This window comes from Ovis aries, chromosome 8 (genome assembly GCF_016772045.2).
Source record: "Ovis aries strain OAR_USU_Benz2616 breed Rambouillet chromosome 8, ARS-UI_Ramb_v3.0, whole genome shotgun sequence".
Classification (NCBI taxonomy): Eukaryota; Metazoa; Chordata; class Mammalia; order Artiodactyla; family Bovidae; genus Ovis; species Ovis aries.
In genome coordinates, this window is record NC_056061.1 from 63,304,112 (window position 1) to 63,324,468 (window position 20,357).

The 20,357-nt window shown below is 40.0% G+C and overlaps 1 protein-coding gene across 2 annotated transcripts in view; it reads left to right on the top strand.

Moving 5' to 3' along the window:
- Nucleotides 1-20,357, top strand: part of ARFGEF3 (ARFGEF family member 3) — a 181,457-nt gene that overhangs the window by 57,218 nt on the left and 103,882 nt on the right. For both annotated transcript variants that reach the window (XM_027972495.3, XM_042253525.2), the window contains exon 5: nucleotides 17,703-17,771. In XM_027972495.3, the coding sequence (XP_027828296.1) occupies nucleotides 17,703-17,771 (69 nt within the window). The remainder of the gene's footprint in view (nucleotides 1-17,702; nucleotides 17,772-20,357) is intronic.

Genomic DNA, 20,357 nt, shown 5'->3' on the forward strand with positions numbered 1-20,357 from the left:
TTGCCTTTGTGCATGTTTAGAGAAAACTCTTGTTTTCCTCCCTTGTTTCTTTACCCTTTGGCATGACTGCATTAAACAAGCAATAAAAATACGTGAAAAAGTCAGAAGCAAATGTTGACAATCTGTGTGATGTGATTTTCCATTAAATACTTTATGCATTATTTGTTTAGATGAAGATATTTTCACTCTATCTATGAATTTCTCTTTTTTTTTTTAAAGCAGGAACCACCGTTCTCTCTTTTTTTTTAAAGCAAGTACCATGCCCTTTCAATTTGAGAGCAGCTCTGCTAAGTATTTATAAAGTTTTCCCTGTGATTTTTGTTAAGGCAGGTATAAATGCAGAGACTTGCAGTATTTACTGTGGATATTCAAGAATAGGCAGTGGGGACCTCTGCCATTATTTTCAGCCATTTTTTCCGCAGATATTTGATTGCCTTCTGTCAGGCACTTGGCTTCCCTGATAGCTCAGTTGGTAAAGAATCTGCCTGCTATGCAGGAGACCCTGGTTGCTTCCTGGGTCAGGAAGATCCCCTGGAGAAAGGATAGGCTACCCACTCCAGTATTTTTGGGCCTCCCTTGTGGCTCAGCTGGTAAAGAATCTACCTGCAATGTGGGAGACCTGAGTTCAATCCCTGGGTTGGGAAGATCACCTGGAGAAGGGAACTGCTACCCACTCCAGTATTCTGGCCTGGAGAATTCCTTGGACTGTATGGTCCATGGGGTGGCAAAGAGTCGGACACGACTGAGCGACTTTCACTGTCACTGTCAGGTGTTTGCCAGGTACGGAAGATCCCACGGTAAAGAAACAAAAAGAATCTTTGTGTGAATGCTAGTGATAGAGATAGAAACCAAAGAAATAGATAAATACACATAAATTGTGATAAATGTAAGGAAAGACAAATTTAGAAAAGTGTATTCATCATAAGGCATGCTGGAATGCAAGTGAAGAGGACAGAGAAGGTGATCATTAGGAAATGACATTTAAGGGACTTCCCTGGCAGTCCACTGGCTAAGAATCTGCCTGGCAATTTAGGGGATGCAGATTCGATCCCTTGTCAGAGAACTTCAGATCCTACATGCCTTGGAGCATCTAAGCACTGGAAGCAAAAGATGACGCAGTGAAGATCTCACATGCCACAGCTAAGACCTGACGCAACCAAATAAGTAAATACTTTTTTTTTCTTAATCATATTTAACACAAGTAAGATCTAAAGCATGAGATCAGGCAGGTGAGAAGGATAGGGTTGGAAAAAGGGAAGGGAGAGAGGAAGACTGTATTTGCTAGGATTCATTTCAGCTGAACCAAGGCAGGGATTTCTTTTTCTTTGCATTAGCTTAGCTCAGTATTGGCTGAACCCCATTATCAGAGATTCCTGTATCTTGGATTATGTTTCTCCAGCCTGTGGTCCACAAAGGCTCCCGGTTTCCGGCCAGAATGTCCACACTCCAGACAGCTGGCAGGAGGAAGGTGATGCAGGTCGCTTCTGCTTCTGTCCCATTGGCCAGGACTTGGTCATATGGCAGCAGTTGTAAGAAGCCTGGAAAGTGTAGTCTTTATTTTGGGCAGCCATGTGCCCAGAATGCTATTCTTGAAAAACATGGGGATAGTGTTGAGAGAGAACTGGCAGTCGGCCACCATCACTTATCACATGAGACTCATAGTCTGGCTTCTCTCCCCCAGTTAGAAGCAGCTGGTGCATCCTCCCGTCCACCACCTCCTGCTTTCTTCATCACACTTTCCTCAGAGGGAGGGGGTGATGATGCATTCAGAGAGGTGTGAGGTTAGCTAAGGCTGAGGACTACCTGTCGTGGCGTATTCAGGGAAACTGTGTTGTAATTTCTCCAACTAGTCAGTCCTAAACTCTTGACTCAGGCATAGTGGAAACTTTCACTAGTTAGTAAGTAAAAACTAATTACATACTGTTGGTGTTGTTTTTATCACTTTGGTGCCTAACAGAGCATCTGGCACACAGCTGACTAATTGCTTGCTAATTTAGTTATTGACTAATGGAGAGAGGGAAACACATGTGGTAGTTTTCAGTGGCCCACCGGGATAAATGACAAACAAAAGAAGCTAAAGCTGTGATTAGGAATAATAATCTGAGTTCAAAGATGAGAAAGATCAACATGGATTCACACTTTAGAATCAAAGCTTCTCTTGTGGCTCCGCTGGTAAAGATTGCACCTGCAGTGTGGGAGACCTGGGTTCGATCCCTGGGTTGGGAAGATCCCCTGGAGAAGGGAAAGGCTACCCACTCCAGCATTCTGGCCTGAAGAATTCCATGGACTGTATAGTCCATGGAGTCGCAAAGAGTCAGACACGACTGAGCGACTTTCACTTTCAACCTCATACATCATCAGATCCTTCTTTTTATAGGTAAATTGAAGCTGTAGTATTCAGTTACTTGTCTGGGCTTAAGCAGTTGTTGGTAGCAGGATTGTTTTTTCAACCATTTGTGTTTTTCTGGAAAGGCTTTTTAACGAGGCTGGGGAGTTGCTCTGGCTTTCGGATGTCTAGTTTTGAATAGGTGGAGAAGACAACCTTGCAACCTTGTGTTTAACTGCAAGGCCAGTGTGAGCAACATGACTTCTGAAAAAGAGTGAAATATAATGAGATTAGAAATATCTTAATATTAGAGTAGATAGGAATTCATTGAGGAATCTGTAAGTGGCCAAGTGGATCTGAGAGAGTGACAGAATGGCTTGGTGTAACTGTCCTACGACACAATCACTGGAAGCTATTTTTTTAAACTTCTTGTTACCCTTTTTCAAAATATCTGGTAGCAGAATGGTAAGAGCATATCTTCTTGAGCTTGAATGCCTGGTGACCTTGGGCAAGTCATTCATCTGTGCCTCTATTTTCTTATCTACAAAATGCACATAAAGAAATGTATTGAATATGATGACGATGTTATAGTGCGTCTTAAATGAGTTATTATAAAAGAAGTTCCTGGAACACCCAGTGTATGGCATAGGGTCAGTATTAGCTTTCATTGTTGTTACAGTTACTGGAAAAGAATATATGTAGCATGATAAGATGAACACCTCTGAACTCACTCAAATTCTGAACCAGAACTTTAGAAATAGCATTGCTTTATACATTTATTCTTATCTCTTTTCTTCCTCTTAGCCCCCTCCTATACAGTGTGTAATAATTTTCTTCTATAGTAAAGGAAAAGAAAAGAATAAAGGAAAGAAACCATATATATTTTTGATTCCTAAAAGAGGACTTCTTTATATTTACTACTGTTGAACTGGAACTTCTTGCTTAAAATAATTTTGTAAATTACTATACATCAGTTATCTACCTAGATATATTTAGGGTCCTAACCAGTAACCCTGACCTCACCGTCTACAGAAAACACCCCACCATTTATCTGTGCCAATGAGTTCTTGCTTTGTGCTACCAGGCAGAGTTCATATGTTTGTTTTATCTTAGTAGGCAGAGTTCATGTGATTTGGATATTCTAGAATTTTATAAATTATCAAACTTTTAACATATAGAGAATCAAGTTGTCTTTAGCCCTTTATAAGCTCTGTCTCAGGGCTTACTTGGTTTTGTCTATAAGGCTTGAGTATAAAATTATACTCAATTTTATATAATTTATACAAAATTATACTCAATTTGTATATGGGCAGACAGTCCGAGATGAGGCACCCTTTCTGCAGAGACTGTTAGAGGAAAAGAGAAAAGGAGGTGTAAATGTGTTACCTGAAACACACTCATGAAATTCACTTCTTAAAAGTCTAGCTTTGCAGTGCTAAGAGGAAAGTTCATAGCAATACAGGCATACCTCAAGAAACAAGAAAAAAGTCAAATAAATAACCTAACTCTACAACTAAAGCAACTAGAAAAGGAGGAATTGGAGAACCCCAGAGTTAGTAGAAGGAAAGAAATCTTAAAAATTAGGGCAGAAATAAATGCAAAAGAAAGAAAAGAGACCATAGCAAAAATCAACAAAGCCAAAAGCTGGTTCTTTGAAATGATAAATAAAATTGACAAACCATTAGCCAGACTCATCAAGAAGCAAAGAGAGAAAAATCAAATCAATAATATTAGAAATGAAAATGGAGAGATCACAATGGACAACACAGAAATACAAAGGATCATAAGAGACTACTATCAGCAGTTGTGTGCCAATAAAATGGACAACGTGGAAGAAATGGACAAATTCTTAGAAAAGTACAATTTTCCAAAACTGAACCAGGAAGAAATAGAAAATCTTAACAGACCCATCACAAGCATGGAAATTGAAACTGTAATCAGAAATCTTCCAGCAAACAAAAGCCCAGGTCCAGACGGCTTCACAGCTGAATTCTACCAAAAATTTTGAGAAGAGCTAACACCTATTCTACTCAAACTCTTCCAGAAAATTGCAGAGGAAGGTAAACTTCAAAACTCATTCTATGAGGCCACCATCACCCTAATACCAAAACCTGACAAAGATGTCACAAAAAAAGAAAACTACAGGCCAGTATCACTGATGAACATAGATGCAGAAATCCTCAACAAAATTCTAGCAATCAGAATCCAACAACACATTAAAAAGATCATACACCATGACCAAGTGGGCTTTATCCCAGGGATGCAAGGATTCTTCAATATCCACAAATCAATCAATGTAATTCACCACATTAACAAATTGAAAAATAAAAACCATATGATTATCTCAATAGATGCAGAGAAGGCCTTTGACAAAATTCAACATCCATTTATGATAAAAACTCTCCAGAAAGCAGGAATAGAAGGAACATACCTCAACATAATAAAAGCTATATATGACAAACCCACAGCAAACATTATCCTCAATGGTGAAAAATTGAAAGCATTTCCCCTAAAGTCAGGAACAAGACAAGGGTGCCCACTTTCACCGCTACTATTCAACATAGTTCTGGAAGTTTTGGCCACAGCAATCAGAGCAGAAAAAGAAATAAAAGGAATCCAAATTGGAAAAGAAGAAGTAAAACTTTCACTGTTTGCAAATGACATGATCCTCTACACAGAAAACCCTAAAGACTCCACCAGAAAATTACTAGAGCTAATCAATGAATATAGTAAAGTTGCAGGATATAAAATCAACGCACAGAAATCCCTTGCATTCCTATACACTAATAATGAGAAAGTAGAAAAAGAAATTAAGGAAACAATTCCATTCACCATTGCAACGAAAAGAATAAAATACTTAGGAATATATCTACCTACAGAAACTAAAGACCTATATATAGAAAACTATAAAACACTGATGAAAGAAATCAAAGAGGACACTAATAGATGGAGGAATGTACCATGTTCATGGATCAGAAGAATCAATATAGTGAAAATGAGTATACTGCCCAAAGCAATTTACAAATTCAGTGCAATCCCTATCAAGCTACCAGCCATATTTTTCACAGAACTAGAACAAATAATTTCAAGATTTGTATGGAAATACAAAAACCTCGAATTGCCAAAGCAATCTTGAGAAAGAAGAATGGAACTGGAGGAATCAACTTGCCTGACTTCAGGCTCTACTACAAAGCCACAGTCATCAAAACAGTATGGTACTGGCACAAAGACAGACATATAGATCAATGGAACAAAATAGAAAGCCCAGAGATAAATCCACACACATATGGACACCTTATCTTTGACAAAGGAGGCAAGAATATACAATGGAGTAAAGACAATCTCTTTAACAAGTGGTGCTGGGAAAACTGGTTAACCCACTTGCAAAAGAATGAAACTAGATCACTTTCTAACACCGCACACAAAAATAAACTCAAAATGGATTAAAGATCTAAATGTAAGACCAGAAACTATAAAACTCCTAGAGGAGAACATAGGCAAAACACTCTCCGACATAAATCACAGCAGGATCCTCTCTGATCCACCTCCCAGAATTCTGGAAATAAAAGCAAAAATAAACAAATGGGATCTAATTAAAATTAAAAGCTTCTGCACAACAAAGGAAAATATAAGCAAGGTGAAAAGACAGCCTTCTGAATGGGAGAAAATAATAGCAAATGAAGCAACTGACAAACAACTAATCTCAAAAATATACAAGCAACTTCTGCAGCTCAATTCCAGAAAAATAAACGACCCAATCAAAAAATGGGCCAAAGAACTAAATAGACATTTCTCCAAAGAAGACATACGGATGGCTAACAAACACATGAAAAGATGCTCAACATCACTCATTATTAGAGAAATGCAAATCAAAACCACAATGAGGTACCACTTCACACCAGTCAGAATGGCTGCAATCCAAAAATCTGCAAGCAATAAATGCTGGAGAGGGTGTGGAGAAAAGGGAACCCTCCTACACTGTTGGTGGGAATGCAAACTAGTACAGCCACTATGGAGAACAGTGTGGAGATTCCTTAAAAAATTGCAAATAGAACTACCTTATGACCCAGCAATCCCACTGCTGGGCATACACACCGAGGAAACCAGAATGGAAAGAGACACATGTACCCCAATGTTCATCGCAGCACTGTTTATAATAGCCAGGACATGGAAACAACCTAGATGTCCATCAGCAGATGAATGGATAAGAAAGCTGTGGTACATATACACAATGGAGTATTACTCAGCCGTTAAAAAGAATTCATTTGAATCAGTTCTGATGAGATGGATGAAACTGGAGCCAATTATACAGAGTGAAGTAAGCCAGAAAGAAAAACACCAATACAGTATACTAACACATATATATGGAATTTAGAAAGATGGCAGTGACGACCCTGTATGCAAGACAGCAAAAAAGACACAGATGTGTATAACGAACTTTTGGACTCAGAGGGAGAGGGAGAGGGTGGGATGATTTGGGAGAATGGCATTCTAACATGTATACTATCATGTAAGAATTGAATCGCCAGTCTATGTCTGACGCAGGATACAGCATGCTTGGGGCTGGTGCATGGGGATGACCCAGAGAGATGTTATGGGGAGGGAGGTGGGAGGGGGGTTCATGTTTGGGAATGCATGTAAGAATTAAAAATTATTGAAAAAAAAAAGTCTAGCTTTGGAATTAGGCCAAAATAAATTTGTTACAGTTAAACTAGAAAAAATAGTTCATTGGATTTTTAAATTTATTTCACTGTGAATATATTTTCATTACCAACAGTATATAAAACCTTATAGAACTGAAAGCAAAACCAAGACAAGGATTTATAAATCTGATAGAAGAAAGATAAAGATGTACACAGTTGACATAATTCAAGATAGTTGTGTGTGTTAACATGGGCTTCCCTTTTGGCTCAGACAGTAAGGAATCTGCCCGCAGTGTGGGAGACCCAGGTTTGATCCCTGAGTCGGGAAGAGCACCTGGAGTAGTAAATGGCAACCCACTCCAGTATTCTTGCCTGGAGAATTCCATGTGTGTGTTATAGCAGAAGAAAAGTTCAGTGGGAAAATTCAGAATGAGAACCCATATTCAGCTGAACAGATCAGCATTTCAAGGAAGGGATACTATTTGATTTGGACTTTGAAAGGTGCTTGGAGTTCTTATCAGTTATATTGGGAGAGTAGGCATTTTTGAAAAGAAAAGTCTTGGAGATGGAGAAACACAGGGTGGAAACTGGGATTAGTGAGGAATGAGTGGTGGATGAGTTTGAAAAAGAGGTTGAAGCAGATTCTAGAAGGCCTGGTTAGAGTAAGCAGCTGGTAGTCCACAGAAATTGGAGAGTATTCAGAGTAAGCAGGAGATTGACATGTTCAGAGGTGTTAGATATTGAAGGTGGGGGCAAGGGGAAGGGGTTTTGCAGGATGCTCGGAGAATAGGCAGAGCCAAGTCAGAGGCGCTAGTGAGGTGGTACAGTTACCTAATGACTATCAGCAGTGTAGCTGGTGAGTTGGTGAAAAGGGCAGAATCCAAGATGATTACAAGACTAGGAGCCTGAGTTTCTGGCTGAATGATAGGTTTTAAGGAGCTAACTTAGGAAGGAGATGGTGAGTTCATATTGTCAGATATCAAAGAATTGTAATATTTTAAAAGAATAAATACAAGGAGTTTCACTTTACAGGCTTTCCAAAATAGAAAACATTCAGTGTAGATCTCATCACTGTGACTGACTTTTTGTATATTCACTTCTAATCATATCTATTTGTATGTTTACAGTTATATTCATTGTGTATGTAGGATTTTATTTCTTGCTTTTCACTTTAGATTATAAGCATTTCCCACATGGCTATATTTATCCCCTCACAGATAATTTTAATGGTTGCATAATTAAGAATTTCAGAGCAGGAAGAAGTGTTAGCTATTTACCATATTAGAGGCTTAGTGTACGTGATATGATTTTTGTGAAACTGCATATATTCATTGCTGATGTTTACAAGCTGAAGTTAAGGTTTGAAACTTGGGAGAAATCTTGGCTCTAAAAATATATTTGTGAGACTTCTGTTGTTCAGTTGCTAAGTCATGTCTGACTCTTTGCAACCCAGGGCACTTCAGGCTTCCCTGTCCTTAACTATCTCCCGGAGTTTGTTCATATTCATGTCCTTTGAGTCAGTGATACTGTCTACCTATCTCATCCTCTGCTGCCCTCTACTTCTTTTGTCTTCAATCTTTCCCAGCCTCAGGGTCTTTTCCAGTGAGTCAGCTCTTCGCTTCAGATGGCCAAAGTATTGAAGATTCAGCAGCAGTCCTTCCAGTGAATATTCAGGGTTGATTTCCTTTAGGATTGACTGCTTTGATCTCTCCTTGCTGACCAAAGGACTCTCAAGACTCTTCTCCAGCAATACAGTTTGAAAGCATCAGTTCTTTCGTGCTCAGCTTTCTTTATGGTCCAACTCTCACATCCATACATGATTATTGGAAAAACCATAACTTTGACTCGATGGACCTTTGGCATCAAAGTGATGTCTTTGCTTTTTAATACACTCTCTAGGTTTGTCATAGCTTTGCTTCCAAGAAGCAAGCTAAGAGTTATGTGTTTGCCAAGGAAGAGAGTTTAGAAGAGAAGATAAGAATAAGAATGGTTTGATTATTTGTTCAAGCAAATTAGCTAAGTTCATCATAATTTAATATTTACATGTGGATATCACTGGTATAGTATGTTCTAGAAAGAGGTGCAAAGGGCCCATCTGATGTATATAATGAATATTAAACTTGTGGCAACAAATAAAGACCAAAAAGAACCCAAGACTGATCATAAACCAATTAGTAGTTTGCAGTGTTTTCCAAACTGGGAAGTCATGAGCTCTAGAAAAATCCGTTGACTAAAAAAAGACAAAAACTCTCAGAATAGCTATTTGCCAGAATTGGGATAAATTGAGCCAGAAAGTGATTGACCAAAATGTTCATTCAGGATTTTCCATAAGATGGTGCAGAAAAACCCAAATGAACATTTTGGCCAACCCAAAAAATCATTTTAAGTTGTAAGTGGTAGAATTTCCACACACTAAAATAATTTGATCATTGTCTTTGGATCAAAATAAAGATTGGGTTTGCTGTGCACCTAAAACATTGTGTAAGTCAACTACACTTAAATTAAAAATATATCTATATATAGATATATAGATAAAACCTTTAGAAAAGTGAGAAAAAAAAGATTGGGGTTGTGACTCAACTCCTCCATTGTTCTCTTCAATCCAGGATCTCTGAAGCCCAGTGAAGGCTTAGTGGCTCACCCTAGGTCCTCTCTGAAAGTTCTGCATTCTAGATCTGAGGCTTTTGGAGCAGACTGATGTAGAAATTCTCAGTTGTATCCACAAGGCATGGGTATCAGTGACCTAAGGGTGGTTCCCAACAGGGGAGCATTTTGTCTCCTAGGGAAGGTTTGACCATGTCTGGAGACATTTTTGGTTGTCACAGTTAGGGAAGAGAGAGTCACTGCCATCTAGAGAGTGGGGGCCAGTGATGCTGCTAAACAGCCACCAATACACAGGACAGTCCCAAAATGTCAATAGTGCTGAGGTTGAGCAAATTTGATCAAGATAAGAAAAAAAATGCATATCTTTGACATCCACATTTTAAATTTAGATGATAAGATGTCCTCTAAAATTCTCTGTTGACTGTTGTGGCACCTGACCCCGTGCTCTCTAAAGACGTGTATTCTGCATTCTGCTGTCTGCAGAAGACTGAGCCTGCTTTGTTGTTTGTACTTGGACTGTAAGGAAAAAAAAATGTGTTTCTATTCACGTCTGGGGTACACTTCCAGCAGTTCATACTCATCAGGCTACATTCCTAGGAGGTGGACAAGCCCTACACCCAAGAGACAGGCGTTTGATGTGAGTTTTCCGTCCTTATCACTGAATTTTCCACCTTTGTTTTTGCTGAATTTGACAGAGGAGAAAAAAGAACTGGGCTGTTTCTCAAGAAAAGGAATTATGCAAATATGTTTAAGCGTATGAATTTTTAAGCCAATATACATGAGAGTCCAGAAGGCAATGTACATTAAGTAACACAGCTAAATTTTCAGCCAGAACCAGAGCTGGGGTTTGAAATGTGCCTGGCATCAAGGGTTTCCAGAGTTCTCTCCAAGCAAGGGAAGGATAAGGCCTCTGTGGGCTGCACTCAAATTCTGAGTTACTTTTTTTGAGCTACAGTAGGTTACTTGGTTTGACTTATAAATAACATCTGATATTTGGAAAAGTGAAACTACCATCACCTCAAAGTATGTATGTATAAATTAAGTACTTTATGTATATTTAATGGCTTGAGAAAGAGGGAAAGAGGGTTCCTTGTTCATTCAGCATGCCTCCCTCTTCCAGCTGTGCCTTAGTAGGTTGACTCTCCCAAATAAACTCACTTCTAGATGGTCTCCTTGTCTTCCTCCCTGTGTTTTTCATTCCTTAATTAATATGCGTTGTTGTTGTTCAGTTGCTAAGTCATGTCCGATTCTTGGCAACCTCATGGACTGCAGGATGGCCAGGCTTCCCTGTCCTTTACTATCTCCTGGAGTTTGCTCAAACTCATGTCCATTGAGTCAATGATGCTATCCAACCAACCATCTCATCCTCTGTTGCTCTCTTCTCTTGCCCTCGATCTTTCTCAGCATCAGAGTCCTTTGTAATGAGTCAGCTCTTCACATCAGGTGGCCAAAGTACTGGAGCTTCAGCATCAGTCCTTCCAATGAATATTCAGGACTGATTTCCTTTAGGATTGATTGGTTCGATTTCCTTGCTGTCCAAGGGGCTCTCACAACAGTTCAAAAGTGTCAGTTCTTCGGTGCTCAGCCTTCTTTATGGTCCAGCTCTCACAATCATACATGACTACTGGAAAAACTGTAGCTTTGACTATTCTGACCTCAGCAAAGTGATGTCTCTGCTTTTTAATACATTGTCTAGATTTGTCATAGCTTTTCTTCCAAGAAGCAAGTGTCTTTTAATTTCATGGTTGCCGTCACTGTCAGCAGTGATTTTGGAGCCCAAGAAAATAAAATCTGCCACTATTTCCATTTGCTTCCCATCTGTTTGCCATGAAGTGATGGGACTGGAGGCCATGATCTTAGTTTTTGAGTGTTGAGTTTTAAGCCAGCTTTTTCACTATCCTCTTTCTTCTTCATCAAGGGGCTCTTTAGTTTCTCTTCGCTTTCTGCCATAAGGGTGTATCTTCTGCATATCTGAGGTTGTTGATTACAACATATTAAATTTAGAGTTCCGTTAAAGATGAGTATAGCATTACAAATGTACTATATTGTTAGACCCTGATAACACTCTTCACAATACGGTGTATTTTCTCAGTCATAACAACTCTTCACAATTTATTGTAATCCCTTATTTTGTTACTGTCTTCAAAATCCGATGTTAGCTTTATGGAGCTCAGGGATCATCAAGACATCTTTTTAAAATTTCCTCCTGTGCACCCAATACCTAATACTGTATCTGACCATTAATGCATCACACCTCAGTGAGTATTTATGTAATAAAAGAATGGCAGCCCAAGAAATGCAGCCCAAGGTAGAGGTGAAGTGGCATGCAGTTGCTGTCCAGTAACTTTAAGAATCATTTCTTTACTCCTGCGTCCCCTGGAAATGGTCCTGTAGAGGACTTATATACAACTTTAACAGAAATGAGCTCTTGGACCCAGAAATGGTACATGTTACCAGTTACTGTGTTGAATGCAAAAAAAAAAAAAAATTTCTCAGAGCAGAGAGTGACAGATGTTCTATAAGTCTCATCAGAGATGTCCTTTAGTTTGTAGCAGTGATTTTCCCCCTGCCCTGCCTGAAGGTCCTGCCAAATAGCTGGACATCCTGAATGGGGGCTTCCTAAATTCTCATTACTCTAGCCAGATCATCTAAAACTCTAGTATCATTACCTATGTGGTTGCACAAGCTGTCACAGTCGCACCACCTGGATTTTGCCAGTCACACCACCTGGATCTGACGTTTGGATTCTCAGAACAATTTCCTTTTGTGCTGCCAAGCTGTCTTATCACACTCTCAACACATTTTACAGTAATGTGTACGCATTTGCAAGTCCCACTGAAATTCTGTGAGGTTGATTACTCCTGTGGACAATGCACAGGAGGGACTGAGCTTAAACTGGAACTCACCACACCTCCCAGAGCCCTACATGGTGCTGTAAACATGGTGGGCATCAGAAAGTTAGACCTCACTACTAAGACGCTTGTATTAGTCGGAGTTGCAGAGGGCATGCAGATTTTAGGTGGTGTATCCAAACTTCTCCAGATCTACCCATTCTGGGATGACCGTATCTGTAATGTTTTATGTGATGGATTTTTGAACAAGGTTTATCTTCTCTAAAGCATGTCACTTTATTAGTATCTAATATAAAGCTTTATGAAATATAGGGGAATATGAGAGATTTCAACCAGATTGACTAGAATTAGAAGAGAATCAATGGGCAGAACAGTGATTGGATGGCACCCAGATTTCATGTATGAGTGACCATTGCTTTCTATTTGTGAATTCCCTGCATTCCTTCAACAAATGCACTCCAGTTAATTCATTGCCATTGGAATGACTAGGATCTGTCTTTAATTCATCTATGTCATATTGTCTGCTTTATCACCCTGATTTCCAGTTTCCCTCAGTACATCTAGTTTTAGTTGTGATTTGTTGCCCTGACCAGCCCTACAATAATATGTGCAAAACACTTAAAAGGGGCATTTAAGTTGATGTGTAATAAGGTTCCTGCTCTCCTTTTTAGCATCATCTCCAGCCTCTGTCTTCACACCTCATTCCTTTATTCTCACCGTTTCCTTTGCTTGGTACATCTGTCCCTCCCTCTTCTCTCCTGCGTCAGTGCTTTGCTCACGTTATCTCATCTGTGATTCTGTTCTCCAAAACTGAGATGTCTTGTAACCTTCAAAACTATTATATACCTCATGGTTGCAGTAGCGCTTACTAAGTCAGCCATGAAGGATAATTGTACAAGCATTCATTTGCCCAGTAGGTTGTGAGGTTTTTTTTTAATGGTAGAAATGGTGTTTGCTTTGTATTTGTGACCCCACAGCAATTAGAACCTTGGCGAATATTCCTTGAATTGATTTGGGACCTGAAAGAGAAAACACTAAGGAGAGAGTGATTTGGGACCTGAAAGAGAAAACACTAAGGAGAGAGGAAGTGGAGCTGGATCAGACGATGAGGGCTTTGGACCATAGGAATGGGGGCAGTGATATACAATAGGAAAGATTTATGATTTTGAATGTGGATGATCTAATTTTTTTTCACTTAAAATGTATGTAATTTACATTGAAATGGTTGCCATGAGTTCCATCAAATGGAGACTTGTTTATTAATCCCTATGAGAAAACATCCTGAAGATACATATATTGAATGTACTCTTTTTTTAAAAAAAAAAGTCATTTAACTAATTTTTCCTCTAAATATTCTTATGAGGTAGGATGGGAATTTTAAAGATAAAGAGCTAGAGGACGTAGGCAAAGTCGCAGCAATTGAATATTAAATTACATGCCACAATCATGCTACTAAAACACTTATGTTTTAACCCTGAGCTCACGGCCCCTGCTCTGTCATGATCACAATCACAAGGCAGTATGAGGCTGATGGGAAAACTTTAATCTTGATGATTAGGTGCCCTTGGGAGGGAATTAATCCAGGGGTTTCCTGATCAGAGGCGCATACCTGTGATCTTGTACTTGTCATCATTATCAATCCACTTCTCTCTCTGTTCCTCATGTGGCTACATCTCCAGATTCTTGTCACTCGTGCCCAGGGCTTACAATAAATCAGCTTCTCATTCTCCTTTCCAGTCTTGTCTTTTTTCTCCAGGGTTTCTATGCACGTTTTTATTTGAAGAATTGTTTCTTGTACATAGTAGCCATTCCGTTATTGTTTTTTAATTATTGGGATTTTTATTACCCTCTGTAAGGATCTTTCCCTTTTTGTGGAAGGTTTCCCCCGCCTGCTTTCTGCATCCCCTTGGCTTCTTTATGGAGGCAGTACCAGCAAGCTCAATTGCAAGATACCGCCTATCACTCAAGTTCCTGCTGTTCATGATAATGTAGTCAATATGCTTTAATGACCCTGTGAGGAATGTATTTTTAACGGAACTGCCCTCAATATTTAGGTGCTCCTGTTTGCCTTGAGGCCAACGTGCTCAGAATATGAATCTAAGCTACTTACCCTTTCATTATGCAATGGAAGGCAGACAGTTTAAATTAATTTGCTGTTGCCCTAAATTTCCTACACCCGGTCTGTGTTTGAATCCAGTGAATTAGTGCTTGCAGGCATTGGGTTTCTCCACGGATCATTTTCAACAAGTCACTTCTGTCTGCTGCGCCATCCTTGCTAGACACTGGAGCTCTTTACGTCTCTTGTCTTTATATGTCACGGGGGGCCAGGGGCACCATCAGCCCTGGAGTTAAAACCTCCTCTGCTTCCAGCAAAGCAGGCTGCATGAGCTTAAGGAGCCAGCTTCATTAATGTGCTTCACTTTCATCATTTTTCTTGTTTTTAGTTTTTGCGTAGAATTCAGTGAGTCTTTGGTGTTTAGTGGCCAGACATTAGGTGTGAAGAGCCTTTTTTCAAAGATCTTTTGAACAGGATCAGCCTTGGCTGGGTGCTGAGGTCCTCAGCTTCCTTCAGACTGTTGCAAAGAGCCTCCCTCTACACTTGCTGGCTTCCCTATAGTAGAGAGAGTCCAGTCTCCTTGTTCACCTGATAAGCTTGATTAGCAAATAGGCCAACTCAGTGAACTTCCTGAAGATCTTACCATAGACTCTGCTCCCACTTCCTCCAGCCACTGTTGTAAAAAGCAGCACCTGCTCACAGAAAACTGGGTTGATTTTTGAAAACTTCTTTCCAGATCTACCCTTGTGCACCTTGTCTGAATGCACAGAACAATGGAAGGCAGGAAGTTGATTGTTGGTCCTATAAATAATATTATTTTGTGTTTCTTAATTAATTTTTTATTGGAGTATAGTGATTTACAGTGGTGTTAGTGTCTGTTGTACAGCACAGCGAGTCAGTTATACATTCATATCTACTATTTTTTAGATTCTGTTCCCATATAAGTCATTACAGAATATTGAATAGAGTTCCTGTGCTATTCGGTTGGTCCTTATTAATTATCTATCCTATATATAGTAGTGTGTATATGTCAGTCCCAGTCTCCCAATAGATCCCTTCCCCCTCTCTCCCCTCAGTAACCACAAGTTTATTTTCAACATCTGTGACTCAGCTTCTGTTTTGTAAATAGATTCATTTGTACCATTTCTTTAGATTCTACATATAAGTGATACCATATAATTTTATTTTTCTCTGACTCACTTCACTCAGTATGATGGGCTGTAGGTCCTTCCATGTTGCAGATGTCATTATTTCATTCTTTTTATGTCTAAGTAATATTCCATTGTAAATAGTTAAAAAGCCAAGAGCCCAGATGGGCCAATTTACCTCTCCAGACCACCACTTTCACCAGGCACTCTCTCATACCCACTACTTACCCGCCATGAAACATGGCATAGAAAAAAGAAATATCTCAAGAAAGAGAAGCCATTCAAGGCAATAAGAAATCATAGTAAGAAAGCCTCATATGAGAAAGCCTTGAGGACCTTTCAGATGCCCAGTGGATGTTATAGTCTGATGGAAAGATTATAACCAGTAATTTATGAAACTGGTGCTTGTTCTGAAGCAGGTGAAACAAGAAGCTGTGTGAGAGGCCATTTCAGAGAGTCTGTTCAGGGAGGGCCACATGCCTGAGGGGGTGACATTTGAGCTGAGACTGCAAAGAAGCCAACAGATGACCCATGTGAGGGACAAGCATGGGAAGAATGGAGGACAGGAGGGTGTCAGGCAGAGGTACCATCAAGTACAGAGACACTAGAAGATATGGCCTGTCCCCAGGCCAAATTAGGACCTGGTGGCATTGGTGTCCTCAGCTTTCATCCCTTCTTGCATGCCAGACCCCGACCCCATCATCACACAAAAGAAAGCCTTTTCCCATGAGGCCATGGGGTAGTATTTCCCACAATGCCTCTTTCTCAGCCAGCGTGGCTTTCAGATGCTTTTTATCTGGAGTTGACTTTTGGCTATCAGGTGCCCTAAGGAGCAAAAGATGGAGGAGCAGACCCACAGTGAAGTTATCTAACCTTGTGACTGAAATTGGCAAGAATTCCCTTTTTCCTTCTTTAATTATATACCTATTTGCTTTCTCTGAAGGTGTGACTGTTCCTAGGGCCAGCCTGGCTAGTAACTAAGAGGTTCTTTGTTCCATGGGACAGTTTGCTTTTTGATGTGCTGACGAGCAGTATGTCCTAATTTAGGCAAATATGCCAGGCTTTGTTGCTCTTTCATGAGTTAGGGAGAACCAGATGAGAAGCGTCCTCTGAGGCTGCCACTGATGAGCAGAGCTGCAGACCAGACATGGCTGTAGAGTTTGGGGATAGAGGAGCAGACACCAGCAATTTCTCGTCTGAGACCACCAGCGAGATAATGTGCACCATCAGAAGCCAAATGGACAGGGGAGAGGCTAGCCTCTTATCTAAAATTAGCAGCAATTCTTAAAATGCCCTGAGCTTCTATTGATCTATTCCCTAATAGCTCTACAAGTAGAAAGTGGGATTTTTAATAGCCCTTAAAGATCTTGTAAATGTCATCAACTCATTGTCTATGTAACTTGGAGAATAGGGGGAACTTGGGACTAATAAATAAGCCCCGGGCAGTGTTCTGAGGGAAGTAAAGCAAGAAAGAAGAAAGTGCCTATAAAAGACTGTCTAATCCCATGTGGATCTGAGAAGTGACAGGAACAGAAAAATATAGTGATACTTGAGTCTAGAAAGATATAGAGACAGTATTACATAGTCGGGCAGGGCACGGGGTCAGATTACTTGGGTTCAGATTGAGCTCTGTAGCTGGTACCTCTGTGACTGTGGGCTTATTTAATGGTTTTGAGCTTCAGTTTCCTTACTGGTAAAATGAGGACAGTAGTAATGACACTAAAGAATCAATTTAGGTAATTCATGTTCAGGACCTAGCACTGAGCCTGATTTTCTTTATTACTAGACACACCTCCTGGAGTTGTTGAGGAAAGCCATCTCTGGCCAGTCTTAGAATGATTCTTTCCTTGGGGAGAAGTTTTCAGCCTTTGCTTTATTAGTCTCTATTTTATTGGGCAATGTGTGACCACTAATTAGAGAGCAGTGAGTGGAATAGAAACAAACATATGAAATAAAACAAAGAGCAAAAAGTCATAAAACAAGACTGTGTAAGTGGCATACGAAATGGAAATTTATTTCTAGAATTCTAACCCCTTATCTTTTTCTTTTTTCCCTACTTCGTGGCTGTTCAAGGTTTTACTCTGCATAACCTACACTCCAACCTTTGACCTGAATGGGAGTGCAGTGCTGAAGATCGCGGAGGTAAGTACTCACTCCCCTCGACCCTCAAGCGTTGCTCGTTTGTGCTGTCTGCTCGCAGCTGCTTTACCCCCACCTGGGAAAAATGCCGGGGTGGAGCTGAGCTGCAGCAGTGGGGCGAGCCCTTCTCTGATCATTACTGTGGGGAATTTTCACTAAGGAGTTGATCTGTGGGAAGCAGGCTCTGTGGGCCACTCTGTCAGTGCTCTGCATGCTCTGGTTTGCTTGACCTGAGGCTTTAACCATGGAAATAACAGTACTGGTTCTCCTGGCACTGCTATACCTAGGTATTACACTCACTATTTTTCCTAAGATTAATTGAAGAGGATTTGATCTTTTTAAAAAGTAGGTTTTAAAAAACCAAGTATGAGATTTAGGGACGATGTTTATTGATTCAGTTGCATCCCTGTCTCCTAAACTCTGATGAACGCATTTTATAACAATCGTTGGAAAACCTTCTCTTTTCCATCTGTATTGCAGCCTAGAGTAATGTGTACCTTCAGCACTCCCAAGAGTATGTCCAACAGAAAGCTTGGCTTCCTGAATGTCTGGCGTATGACTTTGGCTTTTGGACACGGCATCATTCCAAAGCCATACTTTAATATACTTAAAATAAATTTCCTTCCACCTCTTGGAAAGGATATCTTCAGGATTTATGTGTTCTGACAAGAGTACACATGCAGGCCTCAATGAGCCAATGATATTCTGAACTCTGAAATTATGCAGAAAAAGAAAACCTAGCTCTCAGCAGTCACGGTATTTTTTTTAAACAGTAATGATTACCATTTACTGAGTATTCCAGGTAGATGCTTAGCACTTTGTACATGTTTTCTTTTTTTCCTCTTTTTCTCATCATTGAGGTATAATCTGCAAAATGTTCAGTGTTTCAATATGCATATACATTGTGAAATAATTGCCACAGTCAAGCTAATTAATATATTCCTCCTCATACATAGTGAAATCATGAATAGGATTTATGACTGATGCCTGATCTTTTGTGGTATTGTGTGGCATTGACTGAAAATTGAGAAAATTATTTTTGAGCAGGTAGGTCATTTTATATGTCAGTCAAAAGAAAAGTAGACAGCTGACCCCTCACTACAATATAAATCAGTTCTCAAATGTGTATTTAGGTAGGTAGAAAGAATATTTTTCATTACCATATTTGTATGTTTCACTCTATATAACTAAATAAATAGAATAGCTGTCAGTATTTTTAGTTGAATTTTAAGAGATACCAGTGAGTGATCTTATCATTTGTAGGTTTGGGTTTTTTTTTTTTTCAAATTAGCTGTGATAAGAACCTTTAACATGAGATCTTAACACACTTTGAAGTGTACAACTCAGGAACATTGGCCATAGTGCAATGTTGTATAGCAGAGCTCTAGAACGTGCTCATCCTGCATAACTGAAACTTTAGACACGTTGAACAGTAACTCTCCATCTCCCTTTCCCCTTGGCCCCCCAGCAATCACCATTCTATTCTCTGTTTCTAGGGGTGTAACTATTTTAGATACCCCACACTGGTTTGCTTTTAAAATGACAAATGTAGTGTTTGATCAGAGCAAGAAACAGAATTGGCATGTAGGATGCTTGTTGGTTCTTTGCTGTATGAAGGACAAGACAGGAGATGCAGCGTGTCACTCACTGCCCAGCCCATCACCTGCCGAGGAGGGAGGTAGGGAAGGAAGACAGGCTGTTGTAGGACCCTCAGGACTGGGCAGGCCACCAGAGGTTCCCAAGCTCCCTTTGAGAGGGTGGGTGCGTTTATCATACTCGCAGGGTTTTTGAATGAGAATCTGAAAAGATTTGTTATGTATCTAGTCGTGGTCAAAAAGTTCATTGGGGTTTATGTAAAAATAAAGGACACAGTTTTCATTTGCAGCAAGAACTTTATTAAACAACAGATTCACTGACCAAATTAATGTTTTGGCCAGCGCAACAATTCCTGAACAGCAGACTCACATTGCTATGGGCCACCGAAGTCAAGGGTGTTCTCAGTGGGGATCTGGAAGCCAAAGTAGAGACTCAGCAGGCCTTTCTAACACACACACACACACACACACACACACACACACACACACAGAGACACACACAGACACACACACACACACACACACACGTCTCTATAAGAACCTGTAAAGAAAAAATAATTTAAAAAGAATCTCAACCCAAGAGCAATATACAGATAAAGGCATTGAGCGTGGTGGTGAGAGTGTGGGCTCTGGAGACTCACTATGTTTGGATATAAATCCTAGCTCTCCTACCTCCCAGCAGGGTTGCCTTGGATACCTCCCTGGGTTTGTGTTTGTTCTGTGTGTAAAAGCAACGCTAACAGCACCTGTCTCGCTATCTCACATTGTGTGGTTGTGCCAGTTAGACAAGAAAAATAGAACCCATGTAAAAAGCTTTCAGTGCAGGCGGCCATGTAGTAAATGCCGGGTCAAGGTTAGCTCCTGCTTTTCTGGAACAGCAGATTGATGACATCCAGGCTTCCGCTAAATAATGGTGATCAGGCCAGGACCCTAAAGGGATGGGTCATCGATGGGGCTAGCTTCCTGAGACCACAGTAGCAAGCTGACTCCCCCC